Source organism: Pipistrellus kuhlii, unplaced genomic scaffold (genome assembly GCF_014108245.1).
Source record: "Pipistrellus kuhlii isolate mPipKuh1 unplaced genomic scaffold, mPipKuh1.p scaffold_m20_p_89, whole genome shotgun sequence".
Taxonomy (NCBI): domain Eukaryota; kingdom Metazoa; phylum Chordata; class Mammalia; order Chiroptera; family Vespertilionidae; genus Pipistrellus; species Pipistrellus kuhlii.
In genome coordinates this window covers 195,850-220,320 of record NW_023425594.1, presented here as the reverse complement: position 1 = coordinate 220,320, position 24,471 = coordinate 195,850, and the positions used below count along the sequence as shown (strand labels likewise).

The window sequence follows — 24,471 nt, the reverse complement described above, 5'->3', positions numbered from 1 at the left end:
CAATCAGCACACTCAAAGGGTTTTTCTCCAGTGTGAATTCTTTTGTGGTTAAGGAGCTTATTCTTTCTCCTAAAAGATTTCCCACAATCAGCACACTCATAGGGTTTTTCTCCAGTGTGAATACGTTGATGTTCAATGAGCTGAGAGCTTTGCCTGAAGGACTTCCTGCAATAACGACACTCATAGGGCTTTTCTCCAGTGTGAACTCTGAGGTGTAAAATGAGGTCGGACCTTTGCCCAAAGGACTTCCCACAATCAGTACACTCATAGGGCTTCTCTCCAGTGTGAATTCTCCCATGTCGAATGAGATGAAAGATTCGTTTAAAAACTTTCCCACAGTTGTCACACTCATATTTCCCTTCTCCAGAGCAGGCACCCTGATGCTGAACGACTTTCCGGTTGTGGCTGCCTGAATTTTCACAGTTCCAAGTCTGGCGAAGACTTTTTCCACCAAGATATTCCTGTGGAATCTCACTGCCACTGTGCAGGTCCTCAGTGATGAGAGGGGCCTGGTGCTGGAGAAGGCCTGAGATGGCTGGGAAGTCTTCCCCAACCTGCCCACTGGTTGAAGGCAGCCCTGATAAGGAGAAGCTGAAGTTGGTCACAAACGAGGCCCCGTCCACAGCTTCTTTCCAGGGCTTCTCTCCACTGGCTTCCGTCTGCTGCTGGTGAAGGTTTGCACTGAAACAGAAGTCTCTCACACGTGCATCACGGAAGAAGCCTTTCTGCTCAAAGTCTGCCCCTGGTGACTCAGTCAGGTGCAGAATATCTTTGAACACCGAGACACACTGCTTACACAGATGGGTCCTCTGAGTTGCAGGAGTTGTCTCATAAGCCCTGAACTGTAACTCTCCTTGTATAGATATGGTCTTCTCGGGACAGACCTCCTCATCATCTGTTTTATGCCAACAACCTGAAAAGAGAGAAATGAGGAGGGAAATGAATGTTGACTGTGGTGACAGGGGAAGTCCCACTGCTAAAGTGTTTTGCACATAATACATGGGTTCTATGTAACTGTCTGAAAATAAGAAATGTGCAAAGAAGGATATAAGAAGATCCTGTGAAAGTCTAATCTCTGAAGGGCAAAAAATAGAGAACACCTCACCAGACACATGACACACACATGACAAGGACCGTGGAAAAGAAGTTACATCTCCAACTCAGTCTTCTGCTAACAGTGCTCAGCAGGGCTGGTCTGCTGATGACATAGGCAAGCTGTGAGGAAAGTTGGCTATATCTTATTCCAAGTAAAATTCAATAAACGAGTAGCAGGTGTTCCAGGACTACTTAACCATGAATGTGCACCTCAACACACATGTGCAGGTCCATGTAGGAGAATTCTGCACAGGGAGCAGTGTAGAGGGACAGGTGATGCAAAAGGGTGACAAAGTTGAAGGTAATCAAATGCCAAGAAATCAGAGATGAAATGCAAGTCAGAAAAGTGTCAAGTATGGGAAAGAGAAGGCAGAAATGGGGTGTAGCCAGTGGCACCTGCCCAGAAACACTGTCGAAAATTAGTTGGTTCCTTGTACCATCTGACCACGACCATTATGGCATACCTTCCCCCAGTTGTCACTTAGCGTGGCCAGACCTCCTTTCAGACCATCTTGCATGTTCACTCTATAAGAAAAACAGGTTTTGTGGAAACCGGTTTGGCTCAGTGGATAGAGCGTCAGCCTGCGGACTGAAGGGTCCCAGGTTCGATTCCGGTCAAGGGCATGTACATTGGTTGAGGGCACATCCCCAGTGGGGGGCGTGCAGGAGGCAGCTGATCGGTGTTTCTCTCTCATCAACATTTCTAGCTCTCTATCTCTCTCCCATCTTCTCTGTAAAAAAATCAATAAAATATATTTTTTTAAAAGAAAAAAAAAAGAAAAACAGGTTTTCCCTGAATCTTCTATTCTACCGATGCATAAACCCTAAATATTCCAATTATTAATGAAAGACAACGGAGGAGAGCAGCCAGCTGTGTCTCAGAGCAATTTAGAACACAACAGTACTAAGCAAAGGTAATATTACAAACAACTGAAGAAGGATCTTGCAAGAATAGCCCAAGATTCATGTAAGTGAAGAACATAGCCTGGCAGAGGCTGTCATAAAGCACTTTTCCCTAGAGGAAGAGGGAAGAAGGGAATAAATGTGGGTATTGTCACCCTCCCAGGGGGAGGAAGAGGAAGATGGGACCCATTAAGCTGCTGTAAGACTCCCGATTCCCGATACTTTCTGCCCTTTTTGAGGCAATGGATGCCAGGGATGTTCCTAGAGTTCATTGGTCAGGGCTCTCCACACAGCTCAGCAATGGCAGCCACAGCACATTTGACAAGACAGGGGCAGAAATCAGCAGAAGCCATGGCCTGGCTGTGGGAGAGAGAAAGCTACACTTGGAGAATAAAGGAAGAGAGGCCATCACCTCAGGACACGGGGACAATGTCAAGCTCTTACCTACAGATGAGACCAGTGCAAACACTTCCAGCATCACGTCGCAGTACAGAAGTCTCTGAGCCTCATCCAGGAGCCGCCACTCCTCCTGAGAGAAGGCGATGGCCACGTCCTCAAAGTTCATCTCCTGTCATAAGGGAGAAGTTTGGTCAATGATCAGCTTGTCTCTTAGGCTTTACTTTCATCATACTTCCCACTCTCCCTCTCCACCTGCTTCCTCCACTCACCACATCACAGAAGATAACAGACCTTGTATGAACCAAAGTCACTCTCTCCTTATATTCCTACCGATACTGTGTCTTATCACAGGAATAGAGCAGATGCCCACATTGATTATACCTGACTTCAGGGCCTCACCTTATGGTTAATGCTATGGGTGTCACCAACATAGGGTACAGATAAATGTTGGCCATGAAGACAGAAGTGAGGGATTTGACACTGGTCTTATGGTGCAATATTCTTGTTGTCCAACATATTCTCCCTCCAAGACCCAAAAAAACAGGCATCACTCTTCATCCTTTCCATTCCTATCCGAGGGTGCTCAGGCCAAAGCTTTGTGCTACCTGTTCCACTTAATTGTTTGTATCCCCTTCTCAGAAAGCTTCATTCCCAGAGTCACAGCTTCAAACACAACACATACACTCCATGTAGAGGAGGGGATGTTCCTAATCACCCTCTTTTCAACATTCTAACTCACCAACTCTGTAATGTATTTCTCTCTTACCCTTTACCCTTCCCCAAGCCCATAGAAATGTTCAAGCCCAGGTGACACTGATGTATGCTATCCCATTCCTATAGATCACTGTATCAGCCCAACAACAACAGGCAGCTGTGCATCCATCTGACACCTAAATTCTGGACCTGGCATGTAGCGCCACAACGCCCATCTTTTCAGGAATTATCCTAAAATTCTCCATGTTTTATCATCCAGTATCACCAGAAATGGACTCAATTTTCATTCCCTCTATAGCAACATCAGGGATCTGTGGCCATGAATTCACACCCCCTCTCCGAGAGCACATCACTCTTTCTCCCACACCCTCCCACACCTGTGCTCCTGTAGCCCAGCTCCCATAGACATCTCCTTGGTCTTAGTCATTACTCAGCATGTGTGTTCCAGAGAAGGCATGACAAGTTCAAACAGTATCAAGCACTAACCTGACTCTGATTGCCCACACACCCCCAAACGGAGCCTTCAGTTTTGCAATGAAGACCTCAAAAATAGTTTTTCCTTCCACCTCACCTTTTGAGAACCACATCAGATCTCAGTTATCCAGAGCCCACGTCTACTGCTGCTGCACTTGATGTCCCTTCTCACCTCACAGCCCTCAGTACTCAAGTACCACCGCCTATGGCCCTCTGCCCCATGCCCAGTGAGTCTCACAGATGCCCACTCAGGCCCATAAGCAAGTCAACCAAACTGCATGCAACACACCAGGCCACACAAAGGGTCACAAGAAATCCTGGTGAGTGATTGAGAAGTAAATATGCTCCAGCCACATCTTATCTTTTTTTTTTTTTTTTTTTTAAAAAACAAAACATCATATACAGTATATATATATATATATATATATATATATATATATATATATATATATATACTTTTTTTTACAGAGAGGATGAGGGATAGTTAGAAACATCGATGAGAGAGAAACATCAATCAGCTGTCTCCTGTACACCTACTACTGGGGATGTGCCCACAACCAATGTACATGCCCTTGACCGGAATCGAAGCCAGGACTTCTCAGTCTGCAGGCCAATGCTCTATCCACTGAGCCAAACCAGTTTCGGCTCAACTTTTTTTTTTCTTTTTAATATATTTTATTGATTTTTTTACAGAGAGGAAGGGAGAGAGATAGCTAGAAACGTTGATGAGAGAGAAACATCGACCAGCTGCCTCTTGCGCACCCCCTACCGAGGATGTGCTTGCAACCAATGTACATGCCCTTGATCGGAATCGAACCCGGGACCTTTCAGTCCGCAGACCGACGCTCTACCACTGAGCCAAACCGGCTTCGGCTCGGCTCACCTTTTTTAAATTACTCTTCTACCTTCAATAAAATAAATAAGTGATCTAAAACTCCTCCCTGGTCCATACCCTTTACTATTTTTTTAAGTAGTCTTCATTTTGAACTACTCCTCACAGGTCCAGTTATGCACTGATCTCTGAAATATCTCATACCCTAATAGAAAAAATATATGATTTTATATTCCTCATGAACTTAACTTTTCCTTCTATGAATTTCTGTCAGCTGATGGTGCTTTCATAACAGCAAGTGCTTAATCCAAACCTTTACTTCATCTCTGATTCTTTTTTTTTTTAAACAACATATTTTATTGATTTTTTACAGAGGGGAAAGGAGAGGGATAGAGAGTTAGAAACATCGATAAGAGAGAAACATCAACCAGCTGCCCCCTGCACACTCCGCACTGGGATGTGCCCGCAACCAAGGTACATGCCCTTGACTGGAATCGAACCTGGGACCATTCAGTCCGCAGGCCGACGCTCACTGAGCCAAACCGGTTTCGGCTTAGTCTTCATTTCAAGACTTTGCACATCCTGGAACCTATGCATGGAAGAACCTATCACCCACAATTCAACTGGATGCCAAAACCAGGTGCCACTCATATGAACCTTGACCTAGACCAGTGGTCGGCAAACTCTTTAGTCAACAGAGCCCAATATCAACAGCACAACGATTGAAATTTCTTTGGAGAGCCACATTTTTAAAACTTAAACTTCTTCTAACACCACTTCTTCAACACAGACTCGCCCAGGCCGTGGTATTTTGTGGAAGAGCCACATGTGGCTCGAGAGCCACAGTTTGCCAACCACGGACCTAGACTTAGGGTTCTGGGCTTGGTGTCTCTTCAAGGTCCCCAGGTCCAAGGTCCCCCGAGGAGAGCGGCTGGACAGCCCAGGCCCCACAGCCTGAGGCCCCCGCAGTGGGAGGCCCTGACCTCAGCCCACAGCCCGGCCCCTGAGCGGCTCTGACCGCAGAGCCTGTGGGAGCGGAAGGCGCTGAGGGCCCGGCTCCGCCGCCAGGACCCGGGGCCCAGGCTGCTCGGGGCCTGGCCCAGCCCCGGGGCCGGGGCCGGGGCCGCCGCCCTCTCGGGCTCCGTCCCTCTGTGCGCACAGCCAGCCCGGCCCTGAGGAGGACAGGCTCCTCCCGGAAGCCCCGGTCCCTTTAGACACACAGGCCGGCCGCCGCCCTCCGCCCCGGCCTCCCGGGCCCCGCCCGCCCCTGCGGCCCCCACGGGCACTCACTGCTCCGGGCGGCGGCCTGGGCTGCGGCCTGAGCGGCGCCGCCCCGAGGCGGGAGGGCCGCCGGGGCCGCTGAGGGCGCTCTGTCCGCGGGAGGAGGCGGGGGCCCGGGGACCCAGTCCCGCCGGGTGGGGGTGCCCCGCCTCAGACACCTGCCCGGCGGGACGCCGCCTCCCACGCCTCCTCCTACTCGCCAACAAGACCGCGGCCGCTGGTCAGTCTGTTAACAAAAGACGGAAAAATGTCCGCAGGAAGTCCCGCCCTAACAGGATGTGCAAGCACCAAAATGCTCCTAACCCTGCGTGCTCTGGCGCAGTGCTTTCTGGGTAATGTAGTTTTTGCAACGGCTCATAGGAAGGCTCATCCAGACCATAGTTCCTGGTGAGAATTTGTGTTGAGGCCCCACAAGTGGTACTGGAAATGGGACTGGAGGTTTGCTTACCTGGTCCACACGGACAGATGTCTCAGGGGAAGCGGATGGGAAGCCTGAAACCAATCCACCAAGCAATATACACGGAGTGGCCAGGTTTTTATGATATTTGAAGGCATAATAATCTGGCCATTTAGTGTTTATGTACTTATATATTAGAGGCCCGGTGCATGAATTCGTGCATGGGTGGGGTCCAGCCAGTTTGTCCTTGGGGAGGGGTCATGGGCGGTTGGCTGAACTCCTGATGAAGGGGACAATTTACATATTAGTCTTTTATTATATAGGATATACACTGAGTGGCCAGATTATTATGCCTTCAGAGATCATAATAATCTGGCCACTCAGTGTATATACAGGGGGAAATGGGAGACATCTGGAATATTACCAATGACAAAAAATACTTTTTAAAAATTTTAATACTATAACCTACAGTCAGTGGTTGAGCATCAAACTGTGAACTAAAGTCATGGTTCTATTCCTGGTCAGGGCACATACATGAGTTGCAGTCTCAATTCCCATGGAGAGAAGAGGTACAGAAAGAGGCCAATTAGTAATTCTCTCTCAACATTAAAGTTTCTCTCTTCCTCTTCCTTTATCCCTGAAATAAATTATTTTTTGAGCCAAAACCAATTTGGCTCAGTGGATCGAGTACCGGCCTGCAGACTGAAAGGTCCCAGGTTCGATTTCGGTCAAGGGCATGTACCTTGGCTGCAGGCACATCCCCAGTAGGGGGTGTGCAAGAGGCAGCTGATCAATGATTCTCTCATCAATGTTTCTCTCTCTCTTTTCCTCTCTGTAAAAATCAATAAAATATATTTTTAAAAAGATATTTTTTGAATGTATGACTTAAATCAATTGTACTTAATTCAAACGTTAAAAAGGCTTAAAATTTTACTGTTATTATGAAAGTTCTGGAGCACATTTGTTGCAACTATATAGGTATGTTGGAAATAAAATATAATCATGTGCTAAGGAAAGGCCTTTTTTAATTCTTTATTAAAGGAAATTAATGAAACTTTTTAAAATATATATATATATATATATGTATATATATATATATATATATATTTGATTTTTTACAGAGAGGGAGAGGATTGAGAGCTAGAAACATTGATGACAGAGAAACATCAACCAGCTGCCTCCTAGACACCAACCAATGTACATGCCCTTGACCACAATCGAACCTGGAACCTTTTAGTCCACAGACCAACGCTCTATCCACTGAGCCAAACCGTTTCTGGCTGAAATGTCTTATCATGTGCATATTCAATGCTATCACCTTGGCAGTTGAAAACAGACCATGATGAGAGTTTTTATGCCACGAAAATTGATAAATTGCACAAACCTAGACTTTATTTAATGGATTAATGAATGCTTAGACTTAAATAAGAGTGGCTCTGAATATTAGCAATGCAACTTAAATGTATAAATATATCAATATGTTGGCTTCATTTGTACATACTATTAAAACTGAGTAAAACATATGTAATACCTTAATCAATAAAAATTTAAAATAATTTTAAAAAATAAAGCTCTGATGGGCTTGGCTCAGTGGACAGAGTGTCTGTCTGCAAACTGAAAGGTCCCAGGTGCGATTCTGGTCAAGGGCATGTACCTTGGTTGCAGGCACATCCCCAGTAGAGGGTGTGCAGGAGGCAGCTGATGGATGTTTCTCTCTCATCAATGTTTCTAACTCTCTCCCCCTCTCCCTTCCTCTCTATAAAAAAATCAATAAGAAATATATATATATTTTTTTTAAAGAACACCTGAGTAAAACAATTTTTCTTCTAGGATTGAAACCTGTGGCTCCATATGGCAAAGGAGTCACTTGAGTCACTGAGGAATGCAGAAAATTGAAGCATATTTCTTAGATGCTGCACAGTCCTGCTTCAGTTAAAATAATAAATTTATTTAGACAATTTGAAAAATATGCTCAGCAGATATTTTTAAAATATATTTATTTTCTTGATTTTTTTTACTGAGAGAATGGGACATTCAATACACCAAGTATTGCCTGTAAGTATGAACAATATGAACTATTTTATTGTAAAAAAGGAAAGTCCATGACTGCATGGAGGGCTGAGAGAGATTATAACAAGGTATTAGGAAAATATAGCATATGGCAAAAAGCAGGCTTAGAGTTGCTGGTATGGAAGACAATAATTAATGATAATAATACACAGGAATAATCTCTTCCCAGGTCAGTTATCTCAGCTGCGTGGGTGTCATCCCATTCATTGAAAGGTCTCTGGTTTGATTCCAGGTCAGTGCACATCCCCAAATGGAACCCCAATAGTGGGCATGCAGGAGGCAGCAGATCTATGTTTCTCTCTCTTACCCTCTCTTCGTCTCTCTCCCTCCAAAAAAGAATAAAGATATTTTTAAACTATTTTAAAAAAATAATAATCTGTGTTTTGTGAACTTATCAGTGTGAGCCTATTATAGCGCCACCCTGTGTATGAATTAAAGGTGAATTTATGTCACATGTGACAGTTTCACAGCTTTATCTCTAGGTCAAGGCTCACCAAATAGCACACATGAGGAAGGTGCACTTTGTTGCATGTCAGTTCTGATTTTCAGGGAGGACCAACCTTACTTCGGTGGCAGCAAATACTGACAAACAGTAAAGACTAATTGCCATTGGAATCAATAGAAATGCTCACTGTTGGCAAAGGACACACATCCTGGGACTGATTAAGCATTATCTTTCCTCTAGCTTTGAGTTCTTGCCTGTTGAGCTACAACCTTGAGGAGAACAACCTAGAGGGGTTAGGGGAATAAACAAAATAAAATTTTTTAAAAAATCACAGGATATGATTTTGTCTGCCGTTGACTCCAGCTACAGGAAATAGTGATGGAGGTCCTCAGGATGTATTCAAAGATCATACAAGATACAGGCCCTGGAATACTGTGGACTTACGTCCAGAAGAGGCACTTTTCATCTAGATTAACTGCAGTGTCCGCCATGACTATGAAAACAGTGTTTATATCCCAAACTAATTCCACCTCAGAGTCTTACAACCAATGACACCAGCCTATGAAATCTCACACATGGTGAAACATGGCCTCTTTGGAACACGTGGACAGTAGTTCCCCTAAACATTGCTGACACTTATGTAATACTGCAAACACAGAATATAATTCATATTGCTCACAGGAGCACAATAAAGGCCACTTGTTCAGGGTGACCACTGACCTCTACAATAAAAGAGGCACCAGACAGCACTTTAGAATCACAAAGTCAAGCACACTTTCTATCAAGGCCTTGGTCGGCAATTTAGAATCAGCCAATATTGAACAAGGAGTGACTTTCTGCCATCAAGCTGTACCTTCCAAATAACCAAGTTTGAGATGAGATCCCACCACATCTGTTCACCTGTCCATGCGGACAGAACACAACTTTCCATTTAATAATCCCAAGGAGAGAATAGAACCAACAAAATTAAGAAAAAAGTCCTTTACATAAAAATCATAAACCAGAGCAGAGGACAGCAAGAGGTTTGCAGGTTGGTGAATTGGAACTTGAAACACTTCCAACACAGCATAATGTGAGACACACCATGTCCCTAAAACAGGTAGCACTTTAAAAAATATATATATATATTTTATTGATTTTTTACAGAGAGGAAGGGAGCGAGTTAGTTAGAAACATCGATGTGAGAGAGACATCGATGTGAGAGAGACATCGATCAGCTGCCTCTTGCATATCCCCCACCGGGGATGTGCCCGCAACCAAAGTACATGCTCTTGACCGGAATCAAACCTGGGACCTCTCAGTCCGCAGGCTGACGCTCTATCCACTGAGCCAAACCGGTTTTGGCGAGGTAGCACTTCTTGGTGGAGAAAGTAGGCTCTCTACAAAAGCTGCGCCAGATCAATTCTCTGGTCAGAAATAAAGGAGCTTAGAATATTCATAATTTTCTCAAGCACAACCATAAAGTATGCAGGTATTGTGACGGAGGCACACTCTTCAGGTGAGCCAGGTGGTAGGGGTGAAAGAGCTCCCACACAAATACTTGCAGTGACAACAAGGAGGTTGTAGTCCTGAGCAGATTAACAAGTGCGACGCTGTTTCTCAACGTGTCACTTATACCTGAAACTTAGGCGGCATCTAGGAGAGTGTATGTTCTGATAAAGGGGCTTGAATTCAGGTAAGTGGGGGTAAAAGCTTCGTCTTTGGTGGTGTTCTTCTGAATGAGAAAGTAACATTCCCAGCACATTTAAAGCTCTTTTCCAACGGAAACTCTCTGGTGCTCTGTGAGAGTGACGATTTGCCCAAATGAGTTCCGACAATCACTACAATCTTACGGTCTTTCACTGGTGTGAACTCTGAGGTGGTGAATGAGGTTACAGCTTTGACTGAAGCACTTCCCACAATCACTACACTCATATGGCTTTTCTCCAGTGTGAACTCTGTGGTGTGTAAGGAGGTTATAGCTCTGACTGAAGCACTTCCCACATTCCCTACACTCATAAGGCTTTTCTCCAGTGTGAACTCTGAGGTGCTGAATGAGGCCACCGCTTCGACTAAAGTACTTCCCACAATCAGTACATCGATGCGGCTTTTCTCCGGTATGAACTCTCTTGTGCATAACAAGGTGTGTAGTTTCCTTAAAATATTTACCACATTCACTACACTTGTATGGTTTTTCTCCAGTGTGAACCTTGCTGTGTTTGGTGAGGGAAGACCTACGATGGAAGGACTTCCCACATTCACTGCACTCGTAAGGCTTTTCTTCAGTGTGAATTTTGCGATGTCTGCTTAAGTTAGAGTACTGACTGAAGGACATCCCACAATCACTACATTGATATGGCTTCTCTCCAGTGTGAACTCTCTGGTGGGAAAAGAGGACAGAACTGCGGTTAAATGATTTTCCACATTCACTGCATTTGTAAGGCTTTTCTCCAGTATGGACTCTCTTGTGGATAAAGAGGTAATAATTGGAGGTAAATGATTTCCCACATTCACTGCATTTGTAAGGCTTTTCTCCGGTGTGAACTCTGCGGTGTTTGGTGAGGTGAGCTTTTTTCCTGAATGCTTTCCCACATTCACTACACTCATACGATTTTATTCCAGGGCAGTCTCCCTGACGTTGAACAAGGTTCTGGTTGTGGCTGGCAGCTTTTTCACATCCATCCCATTGGTGATGTCTTTTTCTATTGAGAAATTTCTGGTGACTCTCACTGCCACTGTGTGGCTCCTCGGTGCTGAGAGGGGCCTGGTGCTGGAGAAGGTCTGAGATGGCTGGGAAGTCTTCCCCAAGTTCCTTACTGGTTGAAGGCAGCCCTGATAAGTAGAAACTGAACCTGGTCACAAACGAGGCCCCGTCCACAGCTCCTTTCCAGGGCTTCTCTCCAATGGCTTCCCTCTGTGGCTGGTGAGGGTTTGCACTGAAACAGAAGTCCCTCACACATGCATCACTGAAGAAGGCTTTCTGCTGAAAGTCTACCGCATGTAACTCACTCAGGTGCAGAATATCTTTTAAAACCGAGAAACACCTCCGGCAGGGATGGGTCCTCTGGGTTGCTGGAGCTGTCTTAGAAGCACTGACCTGTGACTCCCCTTGTACAGAAACACTCTGCTCAGAACATGTCTCCGCATCATCTGTTTTATGACCACAACCTGAAAATAGAAAAATGGTGATGAATGTCGACTGTGGAGACAGAGAAAAATCTTATTTCCAACGTGTGTCCCACAAAGTGTGCTGGTTCCATGCAACTCTCTGAGGGTAACATCTGGAGGAAGGATTGATAAGATGCTGCTATGGCCGAAGCCAGTTTGGCTCAGTGGATAGAGTGTTGGCCTGGGGACCAAAGGGTTCCAGGTTCAATTCCGGTCAAGGGCATGTACCTTGGTTGCGGGCACATCCTCAGTGGGGGGTGTGCAGGAGGCGGCTGATTGATGTTTCTCTCTCATCCATGTTTCTGACTCTATCCCTCTCTCTTCCTCTCTGTGAAATATCAATAAAATATGTTTAAAATAAAATAAAAAAAAAAATGATGCTGCTATGAAGATAAGATCTGAGCCACTAAAGTCACCATACAGGGAAAATCTCAAAAAAATATGGCGAGCACCCATGGAACAGAAACTGAATCATCTGTTCATTCTTCTGCTAAGTGTTCAATAGGGCTTGTCTGTTGGGAACATGGACCAGTTGTGCAGAAAGTTGCTTACATCTTATTCCACATAAAATTCAAGAAATGAGAAGCTTGTGTCAAGATCTAGTGAAGTACGTCTGTGCACCTCATAACACACATGCATATGAATATCTGAGAATATTGCAGATAGAGCAGTTCAGAGGAACAGGTGATAGAAAAGGGGCAAAAAGGTGAAGGTAGCCAGAAACCAGGAAGCCACATATTAAAATATAAGTCAGGGAAATATCAAACACGGGAATGAAATGGTAGAAATGAGCTGTTGCTAGTTGCACCTTAACCTAAACTCTGTTGGACATGAGCAGGTTCCCGGTATGATCTAAACACCACCCTTATATCATAGTTCCCACAAAATGGAACTCAGGAGGGCCAGGTAACCCTTTAGATCATGTTTTATGTTCAACCTGTGAAAAGAACAGGGCTCTCCTTGTACCTTCTACTGTACAAGCACATAAAACATAAATATTCTGAGTTTTATTGACAGACAACAGAGCTGAGTAGGCAGCACTAGCCCAGAGCAAGACAGCATGCAGCAGTATTCACGGAACAGAATATTACAAACAGTGGAAGGAGGTCCTTCAAGAACCACCCATGGTGCATGCAAGTAAAGACAATAACCCGGCACAGTCAGTCCCAAAGGGCCTTTAGCTGGAGGAATGGTGCAGAAGGGAAGCCATGGATGTGAATATAGACACTCTCCTAGAAGGAGAATGTGCAACCTGGGCCCATTACGCTGTTTGCAGCAATCCTGACCTCTAGACACTTCCTCTCCTATGTGATGCTAACGGTGTGAGGGAGGGATATTCCTGGAGTCCTTTGCTCTGGGATCCCCTCATACTCATTACTCTCACCACAGCACAGTTCACAGGATAATGGAATAAAACGGACGAGCCCATGGTCTGGCTGTGGGAGAGAAAGCTATGTTTTGAGAATAAAGGAGGAGAGGACACGCCAAAACCGGTTTGGCTCAGTGCATAGAACGTCGATCTGGGACTAAAAGGTCCCAGGTTCGATTCCAGTCAAGGGCAAGTACTTTGGTTGCTGGCACATCCCCGGTGGGGTGTGCGCAGGAGGCAGCTGGTTGACGTATCTCTCTCATCGATGTTTCTAGCTCTTTATCCCTCTCCCTTCCTCTCTGTAAAAAATTAATAAAAATAAAAATATTTTAAAAAGCCAAAATCGGTTTGGCTCAGTGGATAGAGCGTCAACCTGGGGAATGAAAGGTCCCGGGTCTGATTCTGGTCAAGGGCATATACCTTGGTAGTGGACATATCCCGAGTAGGGTGTGTGCAAGAGGCAGCCGATCAATGATTCTCTCTCATTGGTGTTTCTAACTCTCTATCCCCTCTCTTCCTCTCTGCAAAAAATCAATAAAATATATGTTTTTAAATATTAAAAAAAAAAAAAAGGAATAGAGGGCATCACCTGAGGACACAGGGACAATGTGAAGCTCTTACCTACAGATGAGACCAGTGCAAACACTTCCAGCATCACGTCGCAGTACAGAAGTCTCTGAGCCTCATCCAGGAGCTGCCATTCCTTCTGAGAGAAGGCAATGGCCACATGCTCAAAGTCCATATCCTGTGATAATGGGGACAAGTCAGTCCATGATCAGCTTCTCTGCTAGGATTTTACTTTTATCATAAACCCCAATACCCACATCCACCATTTCCCTCTACACCCCGCATCACAGAAGATAGCAGACCTTGCATCCATCAGAGCCACTCTCTCCTTATATTCCTCCGATACTGTGTCTTCTCACAGCAATAGAGCAGATGCCTAGATTGATTATACCCGACTTCAGGGTCTCACATTACGGATCAACCCTATGAGTATCACCAACATAGAGTACAGATTAATGTTGGCCATGAAGACAGATGTCAGTGAGTAGACAATGGTCTTGTGGGAAAATATTCTTGTTGTCCAACACATTCTCCTTCCAAGACCCCAAAAAACAGGCATCACTCATTACACTTTCTTTCTTTTTCTTTTTTTTTTTAAAATATATTTTATTGATTTTTTTACAGAGAGGAAGGGAGAGAGTGAGCTAGAATCATTGATGAGAGAGAATCATTGATCAGCTGCCTCTTGCACACCCCCACCAGGGATGTGCCCGCAACCAATGTACATGCCCTTGACCGGAATTGAACCTGGGACCCTTCAGTCCGCAGACCGACGCTCTACCACTGAGCCAAACCGGCTTCAGCACTCATTACACTTTCGATTCCAATCTAGGATGCTGACACCAACACTTTGCACAACCTGTTCCACATAATTCTTTGTATCCCACTTCTCTCCCACAGCTCCATTCCCAGAGTCACAGCTACAAACACACACATATACACCATGAAGAGGAGGGATGTTCCTAATCACCCTCTTTTCAACATTGTAACTCACCTCCTCTGTAATGTATTTCTCTCTTACCCTTGTCCCTTCTCCAAACCAGTAGAGATTTTCAGGCCCAGGTGACACTGTTGTATCCGTTCCTATTCCTATTGATCCCTGTGCCAGCCCAACAACAGGCAGCTGTGCACCCATCTGACACCTAAATTCTGGACCTGGCATGTAGCGCCACAACGCCCATCTTTTCAGGAATTTCCCTAAAATTCCCCATGTTGTGTAATCCAGTCATCACCAGAAATGGACTCAACCTTCATTCACTCTATGACAACATCAGGGAGCTGTGGCCATGAATTCACACGCCCTCTCAAAAACCACATCACTCCTCCCACACCTGTGCTCCTGTAGCCCAGCTCCCATAGACATCTCCTTGGTCTTAGTTATTACTCAGCATGTGTGTTCCAGAGGATGAATGGCAAGTTCAAATAGTATCAAGGACTAACTTGAGTCTGATTGCCCACACACACCCAAGACACAACCTTCAGTCCTGCTATGAAGGCATCCCGACCAACTTGTTTTTTTTTCCAACCTCCTCTGAGAACATCAGATCTCAGTTACCCAGAGCCCACGTTTACTGCTGCTGCACTTGATGTCCCTTCTCCACTCACAGCCCTCAGTACTCAAGTCCCACCGCTTATGGCCCTCTGCCCCATGCCCAGTGAGTCCCACAGATGTCCATTCAGGCCCATAAGCAAATCAATCAAACTGGATGCAACACACCAGGCCACACAAAGAGTCACAAGAAATCCTATTGAGTGTTTAATAAGTATATACACACCAGCCACATCTCACCTTTTTTGAATTACTCTCCTACCTCCAATAAAATAAAATGAAAAGGTGATCTACAACTCCTCCCTGGTCCATACTCTTTACTATTTTTTAAAAAATATATATATTTTATTGATTTTGTACAGAGAGGAAGGGAGAGAGATAGAGAGTCAGAAACATCGATGAGAGAGAGTCATCGATCAGCCGCCTCTTGCACACCCCCTACTGGGGATATGCCCGCAGCCAAGGTACATGCCCTTGACCGGAATCGAACCCAGGACCTTTCAGTCCCCAAGCCGACGCTCTATCCATTGAGCCAAACCAGTCCTGGCTCTTTACTATTTTTTTAAGTAGTCTTCATCATGAACTACTCAGAGTTCCAGATGGTCATGAACTGGACTCTGAAATATCTAATAGGAAAAATAAAAGATTTTATGTTCCTCATGGACATTATTTTTCCCACTATGAATTTCTCCATGTCAGTTGATGGTGCTTTCATACCTTCAGGTGCTAAGTCCAAACATTTGCATCATCTCTGATTTCTACCTCTCTCTCCAAACTTCAAAATTAGAAAATCCAGGTGGCCACACCTAAATCTCTGATCCCTAAGGCAACTGCTTCTTCCACATCCACAACCACCACTGTGCTCCCGTCACCATCCCCCTCACCAAGGCCATCACAGCAGCTTCCATTGTAGTCTTCCTACCCCGTCCTCACACCCATGCTGTGCCTCATGCTACAGTCACAGGAGTCTAATGAGACCTGGGACACATCCCCTGCTCTTCTGCTCCAATGACCCCAATGACCCCACCACCAGCAGAACAGAAACCCGAGTTGTCACAAAGCTCCTCTGTGCTTGATTCCTGTCCCACCGTTTCTGTTGGAGACCGGGTGTAAGCTGACAGGGTCCTTGCACCCGAAGGGGCTAGTGTTCCCAGGCTTGTTTGGATGGTGATTATCAGTAGAATGATGGCAACCTTTCATGACTTGCCAAGAAGTCTGTAACTATTTACTGAGATTTGCTGTACCAAGAATTTGTCCTTCTGCTCGGTCTCTCCCTTAGAGATTAAGAGGAAGAAAGAGAACATTATTTTGACAGACTTCCTATTTAAGTGTTTGTGTATAAAAGGTATTACACAGTTAATAAAGCTGCTGCAGTCCGTCAACGGCTAACTGGAGTCCTCCCGATCCCACTTTCCTGTCTTTTCTTTTCTCAATTCCCACCTCCCCACCTCGGCGGCCCGCTTCAACTTGTCAGGCTGGCCCTGGCATGCTTTCAGTTCCTATTTTTTAAGAATGGAAACCTGCTCGGCCCTGAATCAGTTTAGTCTTTACTTCAAGCCTTGGCACATACTTTTCTTTTCTTTTTTAAATATATTTTATTGATTTTGTACAGAGAGAAAGGGAGAGAGATAGTTAGAAACATCGATGAGACACAGTCATCGATCAGCTGCCTCTTGCACACCCCCTACTGGGGATATGCCCGAAACCAAGGTATGTACATGCCCTTGACCGGAATCGAACCCGGGACCCTTCAGTCTCCAAGCCGACATTCTAACCCACATGTGTCAAACACAAGGCCCGAGGGCCAAATCCGTCCCGCCAGGCCTTGCAATGTGGCCCGCACTGCGCTGTCATCACTGCACTCCGCTGCGTTTCCATCACAATGACAGTTTATGACTGTTCAGTAAACCATTCGGCCCGCGATTTAGGCTGGGTTTTAGATTTTGGCCCCTTCTCTGATTGTGTTCGACACCCCTACTCTAACCATTGAGCCAAACCGGTCCCGGCATACTTCAAGCCTTGGCACATTCTGGAACCTATGCAAGGAAGGCCCCATTACCCACAATTCCACTGGCTGCAAAAATCAGATATCACTCATATGACCCTTCACCTAGACTTAGGATTCCAGCCTCGGTGTCCCTTCCAGGTCCCCCAGTCCCAGGGCCCCCGAGAAGAGCGGCTGGACAGCCCAGGCCCCACAGCCTGAGGCCCCCGCAGTGGGAGGCCCTGACCTCAGCCCACAGCCCCGCCCCTGAGCGGCTCTGACCGCAGGGCCTGTGGGAGCTGAAGGCGCTGAGGGCCCGGCTCCCCCGCCAGGACCCGGGGCCCAGGCTGCTCGGGGCCCGGCCCAGCCCCGGGGCCGGGGCCGCCGCCCCCTCGGGCTCCGTCCCTCTGTGCGCACAGCCAGCCCGGCCCTGAGGAGGACAGGCTCCTCCCGGAAGCCCCGGTCCCTTTAGACACACAGGCCGGCCGCCCCCCTCCGCCCCGGCCTCCCGGGCCCCGCCCGCCCCTGCGGCCCCCACGGGCACTCACTGCTCCGGGCGGCGGCCTGGGCTGCGGCCTGAGCGGCGCCGCCCCGAGGCGGGAGGGCCGCCGGGGCCGCTGAGGGCGCTGTGTCCGCGGGAGGAGGCGGGGGCCCGGGGACCCAGTCCCGCCGGGTGGGGGCCCCCCGCCTCAGACACCTGCCCGGCGGGACGACTACTCCTACTCGCCGCCTGAGCGAGGCCACTGAGTCTGTGAACACCCGGAACAGGCCGAAACGGCCGCCAGGAGGAGGGCGCAGGAAGTCCCGCCCCAACCGGATGTGCAAGCACCAAGACGCTCCTAACCCTGCGTGCTCTTGCGCAGTGCTTTCTGGGTGATGTAGTTTTTACAACAGCCCAGAGGAGGCCTCATCCCAGCCAATTTCCTTGGTGATTACAGGTGTTGAGGCCCCACAAGTGGTGCTGGAGGAGGAGATGGGGCTGAAGGTCTGCTTACCTGGTCCGCACTGACAGATCCACCAAAGAATACATAGAAGGGGGAAATGGGAGACATCTGTAATACTATCAATAAAACTTTTTAAAAAAATTTTTAAACATTTTAGCCCAGCTTTCTGTGGCTCAGTGGTTCAGACTCCACCCTTGAACTAAGAGGCCATGGTTTCATTCATAGTCAGGACACATACATAGGTTGCAGGCTCCATTCCCACGGAGAGGGAAGGTACAGGAAACATCCTATCAGTGGTTCCCTATCATCTTTGATGTTTCCGTCTCTTCCTCTCCGTCCCTCCCTAAAATTAAGTAAAAATATTTTTTCAATGTATGATTTGAATGAATTGTACTTAAATGAATCTCTGAAAAAGGGTTAAAGCCTGAGGCTTCCCAAAGGTTTTACTGTGTTATTATGAAAGTTCTGGCCAAAACCGGTTTGGCTCAGTGGATGGAGCATCAGCCTGCGGACTGAAAGGTCCCGTGTTTGATTCGGGTCAAGGGCATGTACTTTGGTTGCAGGCTCATCTCCCGTGGGAGGTGTGCAGGAGGCAGCTGATCAATGTACCTCACTCATGGATGTTTCTCTCTCACTTACTCTCTGTAAAAAAATCAATAAAATATATATATATTTAAAAAATAAAAGAAAAAGAAAGAAAACGTTCTGGAGCACATTTGTTGCCACTGGATCAGTATATTGGAAATAAAATACAATCCTATGCTATCTGGTCATGTGCATATTCAATGCTATCAGTTTGGCAGTTTAATACAGACCATGATGAGAGTTTTTATGCCAGAGGAATTGACAAATACTACAAACCTAGACTTCATTTAATGTATTAATAAATGCTTAGACTTATATTAATAGTGGCTCTGAATGTTAGCAATGCATCTTCAATGTATAAGTACATGGTATAAGTTGACTTCAGTTGTACATAATGTTCATCATATAAAAAAATAAAATAATTTAAAACATTGAGTACAACAATTTTCCTTCAGGATTCAAAACCAATGGCTCCATATGGCAAAGAAGTCACTTGAGTCACTGAGAAATGAAATTCCTGCAGATGTCTCAAATGCTGCACAGTCCTCCTACAGTTAAAATAATAAATTTATTTATTTTGAAAATTATTCTAAGCAGGCATTTAAAAAAATACATTTTACTGATTTTTTACAGAGAGGAAGAGAGAAGGATAGAGTTAGAAATATCGACGAGAGAGAGACATCGATCAGCTGCCTCTTTCACATCCATTACTGGGGATGTGCCTGCAACCAAGGTACATGCCCCTTATGGGAATCAAACCAGGGACCCTTCAGTCCACAGGCCGATGCTCTATCCATTGAGCCAAACTGGTTTCAGCTCTCAGCAGACATTTTTTTTTAAAATATATTTTATTGATTTTTTACAGAGAGGAGGAGACAGGGATAGAGAGCTAGAAACGTCGATGAGAGAGAAACATCGACCAGCTGCCTCTTGCACATCCCCTACCAGGATATGCCCGCAACCAATGTACATGCCCTTGACCGGAATCGAACCTGGGACCTTTCAGTCTGCAGACCAACTCTCTACCACTGAACCAAACCGGTTTCGGCTCAGCAGACATTTTAACAAAACTGATAAATGGTGTAAATAAACGTACGAAAAAGTGTTCACCATAAAAAATTCTTAGGTAGATGGAATTAAAAGGAAAGCGAGTCAATATTATACGCATTTCCAGTGTTACTATTTGAAAAGATTAACCATTGTAAGTCCCTGCAGGGAAGCAGGAAAATCAGAATTTTTATATACTGTGGGTTAGGGGAAAGGCAAAGGGAATGACCATATTGGCTCACAATTCCCCATATTATATACATAAAAATTTCACTGCACTCATTTTGGTAAGTGAAACATATGTCTACATAGAGAACTGAATGCAAATTCTCCCTGAAGTTATTTATAATACCCCAAACATGGAAATAACAAAAAACATTGACAGGCCCTATCCAGTCTGGCTTAGTGGATAGTGTCAGCCTGAGGACTGAAGGGCCCGGTTTCAATTCCAAAGGCAAAGGGCATGTACCTTGGTTGGGGATGTCTTTCACAAATATTCCCCATGCACACTCTGTGAACTGCAGTCTGCCATCAGTCTCCCCCAAACCCCCAGACTGACCCTTCACTTCATCCCTGAGGCCTGAGAGGGGTCCCCTGGGGGGCACAGCAGAGGCTGGGAGAGCAGCAGAAGGGGCTCACCTGAGGTTGGAGAAGCACATAGAGCCTCTCTACAATGCCTCTCTGGAGATTGCCTGGGTCAGTGGTTCTCTACCTTCCTAATGCCGCGACCCCTTAATACAGTTCCTCATGTGGTGGTGACCCCTGACCATAAAATATTTTCGTTGCTACTTCATAACTGTCATTTGGCTCCTGTTAATGAACCATAATGTAAATACCAGTTTTCCGATGGCCTTAGGAGACCCCGCTAGCGGTTCTCAACCTGTGGGTCCCGACCCCTTTCACAAGGAGTCGCCTAACAGAGATTCAAACAGAGCCTGTGGGGCCCAGGGGTGTGGGTGGGTGGGTGGGAGGTAGAACTTCTCTGTGGAGCGTGGCTACAGAGTTTGGACAGGTTCAAGCCGTGGACTGGAGAGGCCAGAGTCTTCTCATGAGCAGGTTTTGGGCTCCAGCCCAGCAGGTGTGCAGGAGGCAGCCTAACAATGATACTCTCTCATCATTGATCTTTTTACCTCTTTCTTCCTCTTTGATATCAATAAAAATACATATTGTTGCCTGGCCTCCTGGCTCAGTGGTTGGGTGTCAACCTATAAACTAGGAGCTTACAGTTCAATTCTTGGTCAGGACTCATTCCTGGGCTGAGGGCTTGATAACCCAGTGTGCAGTGTGCCAGAGGCAGATCAACGGTTCTCTCTCATCGCTGATTTTCTCTCTCTCCCTTCTCTGAAATCAATAAAAATATTTAAAAAATATATATGTAGTTGAAATGTGTGTTTTAAATCAATTACACTTATATCAAACTTTAAAAAACATTAAAAACTTGCCACTTTTTTATTTTCAATTGGCAATAATCGCACCTGGGATAAACCTCATTGGCTATAAGATACTACCACTGCACAAAGCTAATTTTACCATTTTACAAGAAATGTTCTTGAGCACACTCATTGCCACTGTATCAGCATGTTGGATAAACTACAATGATGTGTGACAAATATCTTCCCATGTCCTTGTTCAAGGACATCATTTTGGCAGTTTGAACATGGTGGCATTGGGAGTATTTACACTAGGGAAATTGACAAATATTACAAACGTGTACTTCGCTTAATGTACTACTAAATGCTTAGACTTAAAAATGAGTGGTGGAGAATGTTAACAATGCACATTGAAGTTATAAGTGTATGGTACAAATGGGCTATAAATTATAAATAGACAAAAAACTTAGAGAGAAAATAGTCTTTCTATAATTTAAAACCAATAGTTCCATACCGCAAAAGTGTCACTCGAGTCATTGAGAAATGAGTGAATTTGAAACACGCGTCTTAGCTGCTGCACTGATAAATTCACTGTAAACATAGGCAAAAGACCCTGAGCAGACATTATAACAAAGGAGGTAAAGACAGTGTAAATAAATGCGTGAAGAAGTGCTCACCATCAAAAGTTCATAGGGAAACGTTATTGAATTGAAAATGGGTTCACAGTATACACATTGCGGGACCACTAGTTAAAAAAATTAACCATCAGATGTGCTGGTAGGTTAGGGAAAAACTGGAATTTTCATTTCTGTGGGTGGCTAGGCAGCAAAGGAAATAACCACTTAGGGTCACAGTTCTGCATATCTTACACAATATAAAACATTCACCGACACTGCAACAGTTCGAGGAGTAAAACATTTACCTGTGGAAAGAACTGAATGCAAATATTCCCAGCAGATTTATTTATAAAACCTCAAATGTCAAAATAATCAAAGCCACAGACAGATCAATAGACAAAGTGGTTATCCATGGGACACAATATTAGTCAGCAATAAAGATGATTACATGATCACATCAAAGTTAGTGTTGGATCTCAAATTACCTGTGTAGTATGAAGCCAGTATTCACAATTTACAAATCTTATACTTCCTATAAAATTGTGAAAAATATGAACTAATCTATTATAAAAGAAGATATACTGATTGGCATTTCTCCAGTATGACCTCTGTGGTATCACCTGAGGGTGCACCTATGGCTGCAAGAATACCCACAATCCTGACACTCGCATGGCTTTTATAGTGTGTGAACTCTCTTGTGGTAAAGGAGGTGACTACTGTACCTAAAAGACTTCCCACATGCACCACACACGTAAGGTTTTTCTCCAGTATGAACTCTCCGGTGCCGTGTCAAGGTAGAACTCTGTCTGAAGGACTTGCCACAATCACTGCACACATATGGCTTTTCCCCCGTGTGAACTCTCTGGTGCTCTGTGAGAATCGAGATTCGCCTGAATGACTTCCCACAATCACTACACTCATGGGGCTTCTCTCCAGTGTGGACTCTGTGATGCTTATGGAGAGCGATGCTTTGAGTGAAGAACTTTCCGCAGTCGCTGCACTCGTACGGCTTTTCTCCGGTGTGAACCCTCTGGTGCTCTCGCAGATGGGAGATTTGCCTGAATGTCTTGCCACAATCGCTGCACTCATAGGGCTTTTCTCCGGTGTGAACTCTGTGGTGTGTATGGAGAGCAGAGCTCACATTGAATAACTTTCCACAATCACTACACTCGTATGGCTTTTCTCCAGTGTGAACCCTCTGGTGCACACTGAGAGCCGAGATCTGCTTGAATGACTTCCCACAATCGGCGCACTCATAGGGCTTTTCCCCGGTGTGCACTCGGTGGTGTTTAGTGAGGATGGACCTCTGTATGAAGGACTTTCCACAAAGAGTACATTCATAAGGCTTTTCTCCAGTGTGAACTCTCTGGTGTTGAATGAGAGTACTGTTTTCCCTGAAGAATTTCCCGCAATCGGTACACTCATAGGGCTTTTCTCCAGTGTGAATTCTGAGGTGTTTAATGAGGTGAGATCTTTTTCGGAAGGCCTTCCCACAAACAGTACACTCATAGGTTTTCTCTCCAGCATGAACCCTCTGATGTTCAATGACGGCAGAGGTCTGCCTCAATGACTTCCCATGTTCACTATACTCATAAGACTTTTCTCCAGGGAGAACTCTGTCATGTCTGGTGAGGTTAGATCTCCGACTGAAGGACTTCTCACAATCACTATACTCACCAGTGTGAGCTCTCTTATGTTGCATAAGGTTAAAAATTCCTCTAAAAACATTCCCACATTTGCTACACACATAATTCACTTCTTCAGAGCAGACATCTTGATGCTGAACAACTCTCTGGTTGTGGCTGGCAGCTTTTTCACCTTCATCCCAATCATAATGACTATTTCCACTGAGAAATTCCAGTGAAATCTCACTGCCACTGTGTGGCTCCTCAGTGTTGAGAGGGGCCTGGTGCCGGAGAAGCTCTGAGATGGCTGGCAAGTCTTCGCCAACCTCCCCGCTGGTTGAAAGCATCCAAGATAAATAGAAACTGCACCTGCTCACAAACGAGGCCCTGTCCACAGCTTCCCTCCAGGGCTTCTCTCCACTGGCTTCCCTATGTTGCTGATCAAGATTTGCACTGAAACAGAAGTCTCTCACACATGCGTCACTGAAGAAGCCTTTCTGCTCAAAGTCTGCTGCTTGTGACTCAGTCAGGTGCAGAATGTCTGTTAACAGAGAGAAACACCTTCTGCAGAGATGGGTCCCCTGGGTTGCTGGAGCTTTCTCAGAAGCCCTGACCTGTGACGCTCTTTCTACAGATACACTCTGCTCAGAAGAGGCCTCCGCATCATCTGTTTTATGACAACAACCTGAAAAAAGAAAAATGCCGAGGAAGTTAATGTTGAATATGGTGACAGAGGAATGTTCCATTACAGAAGAGTGTTACCCTTAACACATGGGTTCTATGAAACTGTCTGAAAATAAAAGATGTGAAACAAGGATTAACAAGAGGCTGCTGAGTCCTAGCTGGTTTGGCTCAGTAGATAGAGCGACGGCCTGAGAACTGAAGGGTCCCAGGTTCGATTCCAGTCAAGGACATGTACCTTGGTTGCGGGAACATTCCCTGGGGGAGAGCGGGGGGGGGGGGGGGGACCCACGTGGGAGGGGGAGAGGTGTAGGAGGCAGCTGATCAATGTTTCTCTCTCATTGATGTTTCTCTCTTTCCCTCCCACTTCCTCTCT

At 45.6% G+C, this 24,471-nt stretch overlaps 3 protein-coding genes and 1 long non-coding RNA gene across 4 annotated transcripts in view; 1 reads left to right on the top strand and 3 right to left on the bottom strand.

The window, feature by feature from the left end:
* The window catches only part of LOC123651826 (zinc finger protein 551-like), a 70,443-nt gene that overhangs the window by 17,450 nt on the left and 28,522 nt on the right, over positions 1-24,471 (bottom strand). Inside the window, exons 6-7 of the mRNA XM_045577345.1 lie at positions 2,443-2,566; positions 232-913 (exon numbers count right to left, since the gene is read on the bottom strand). Of these exons, the coding sequence (XP_045433301.1) occupies positions 232-913; positions 2,443-2,563 (803 nt within the window). The 5' untranslated portion in view covers positions 2,564-2,566. The remainder of the gene's footprint in view (positions 1-231; positions 914-2,442; positions 2,567-24,471) is intronic.
* Positions 177-10,579, top strand: LOC123651837. The gene is made up of 2 exons (XR_006740794.1): positions 177-212; positions 10,469-10,579. It is a non-coding gene; the product is annotated as an uncharacterized LOC123651837 (long non-coding RNA).
* LOC123651831 (zinc finger protein 501-like) lies at positions 9,863-17,909 on the bottom strand. The gene is made up of 3 exons (XM_045577365.1): positions 17,775-17,909; positions 13,748-13,871; positions 9,863-11,757 (listed from the first exon to the last, which is right to left on the bottom strand). The coding sequence occupies exons 2-3, from the start codon at positions 13,866-13,868 to the stop codon at positions 10,439-10,441; spliced, it is 1,440 nt and encodes a 479-aa protein (XP_045433321.1). The 5' UTR covers positions 13,869-13,871; positions 17,775-17,909; the 3' UTR covers positions 9,863-10,438.
* The window catches only part of LOC118712403 (zinc finger protein 551), a 45,801-nt gene continuing 43,443 nt past the window's right edge, over positions 22,114-24,471 (bottom strand). Inside the window, exon 3 of the mRNA XM_045577339.1 lies at positions 22,114-24,099. Coding sequence (XP_045433295.1) covers positions 22,466-24,099 — 1,634 coding nt within the window. The 3' untranslated portion in view covers positions 22,114-22,465. The remainder of the gene's footprint in view (positions 24,100-24,471) is intronic.

Coding starts and splice junctions, on each gene's coding strand:
- LOC123651831 (XM_045577365.1), bottom strand. CDS start 13,868: ATGGACTTTGAGCATGTGGCCATTGCCTTCTCTCAGAAGGAATGGCAG. Junction 11,758..13,747: donor TGCACTGGTCTCATCTGTAG/GTAAGAGCTTCA, acceptor TTCTATTTTCAG/GTTGTGGTCATAAAACAGAT.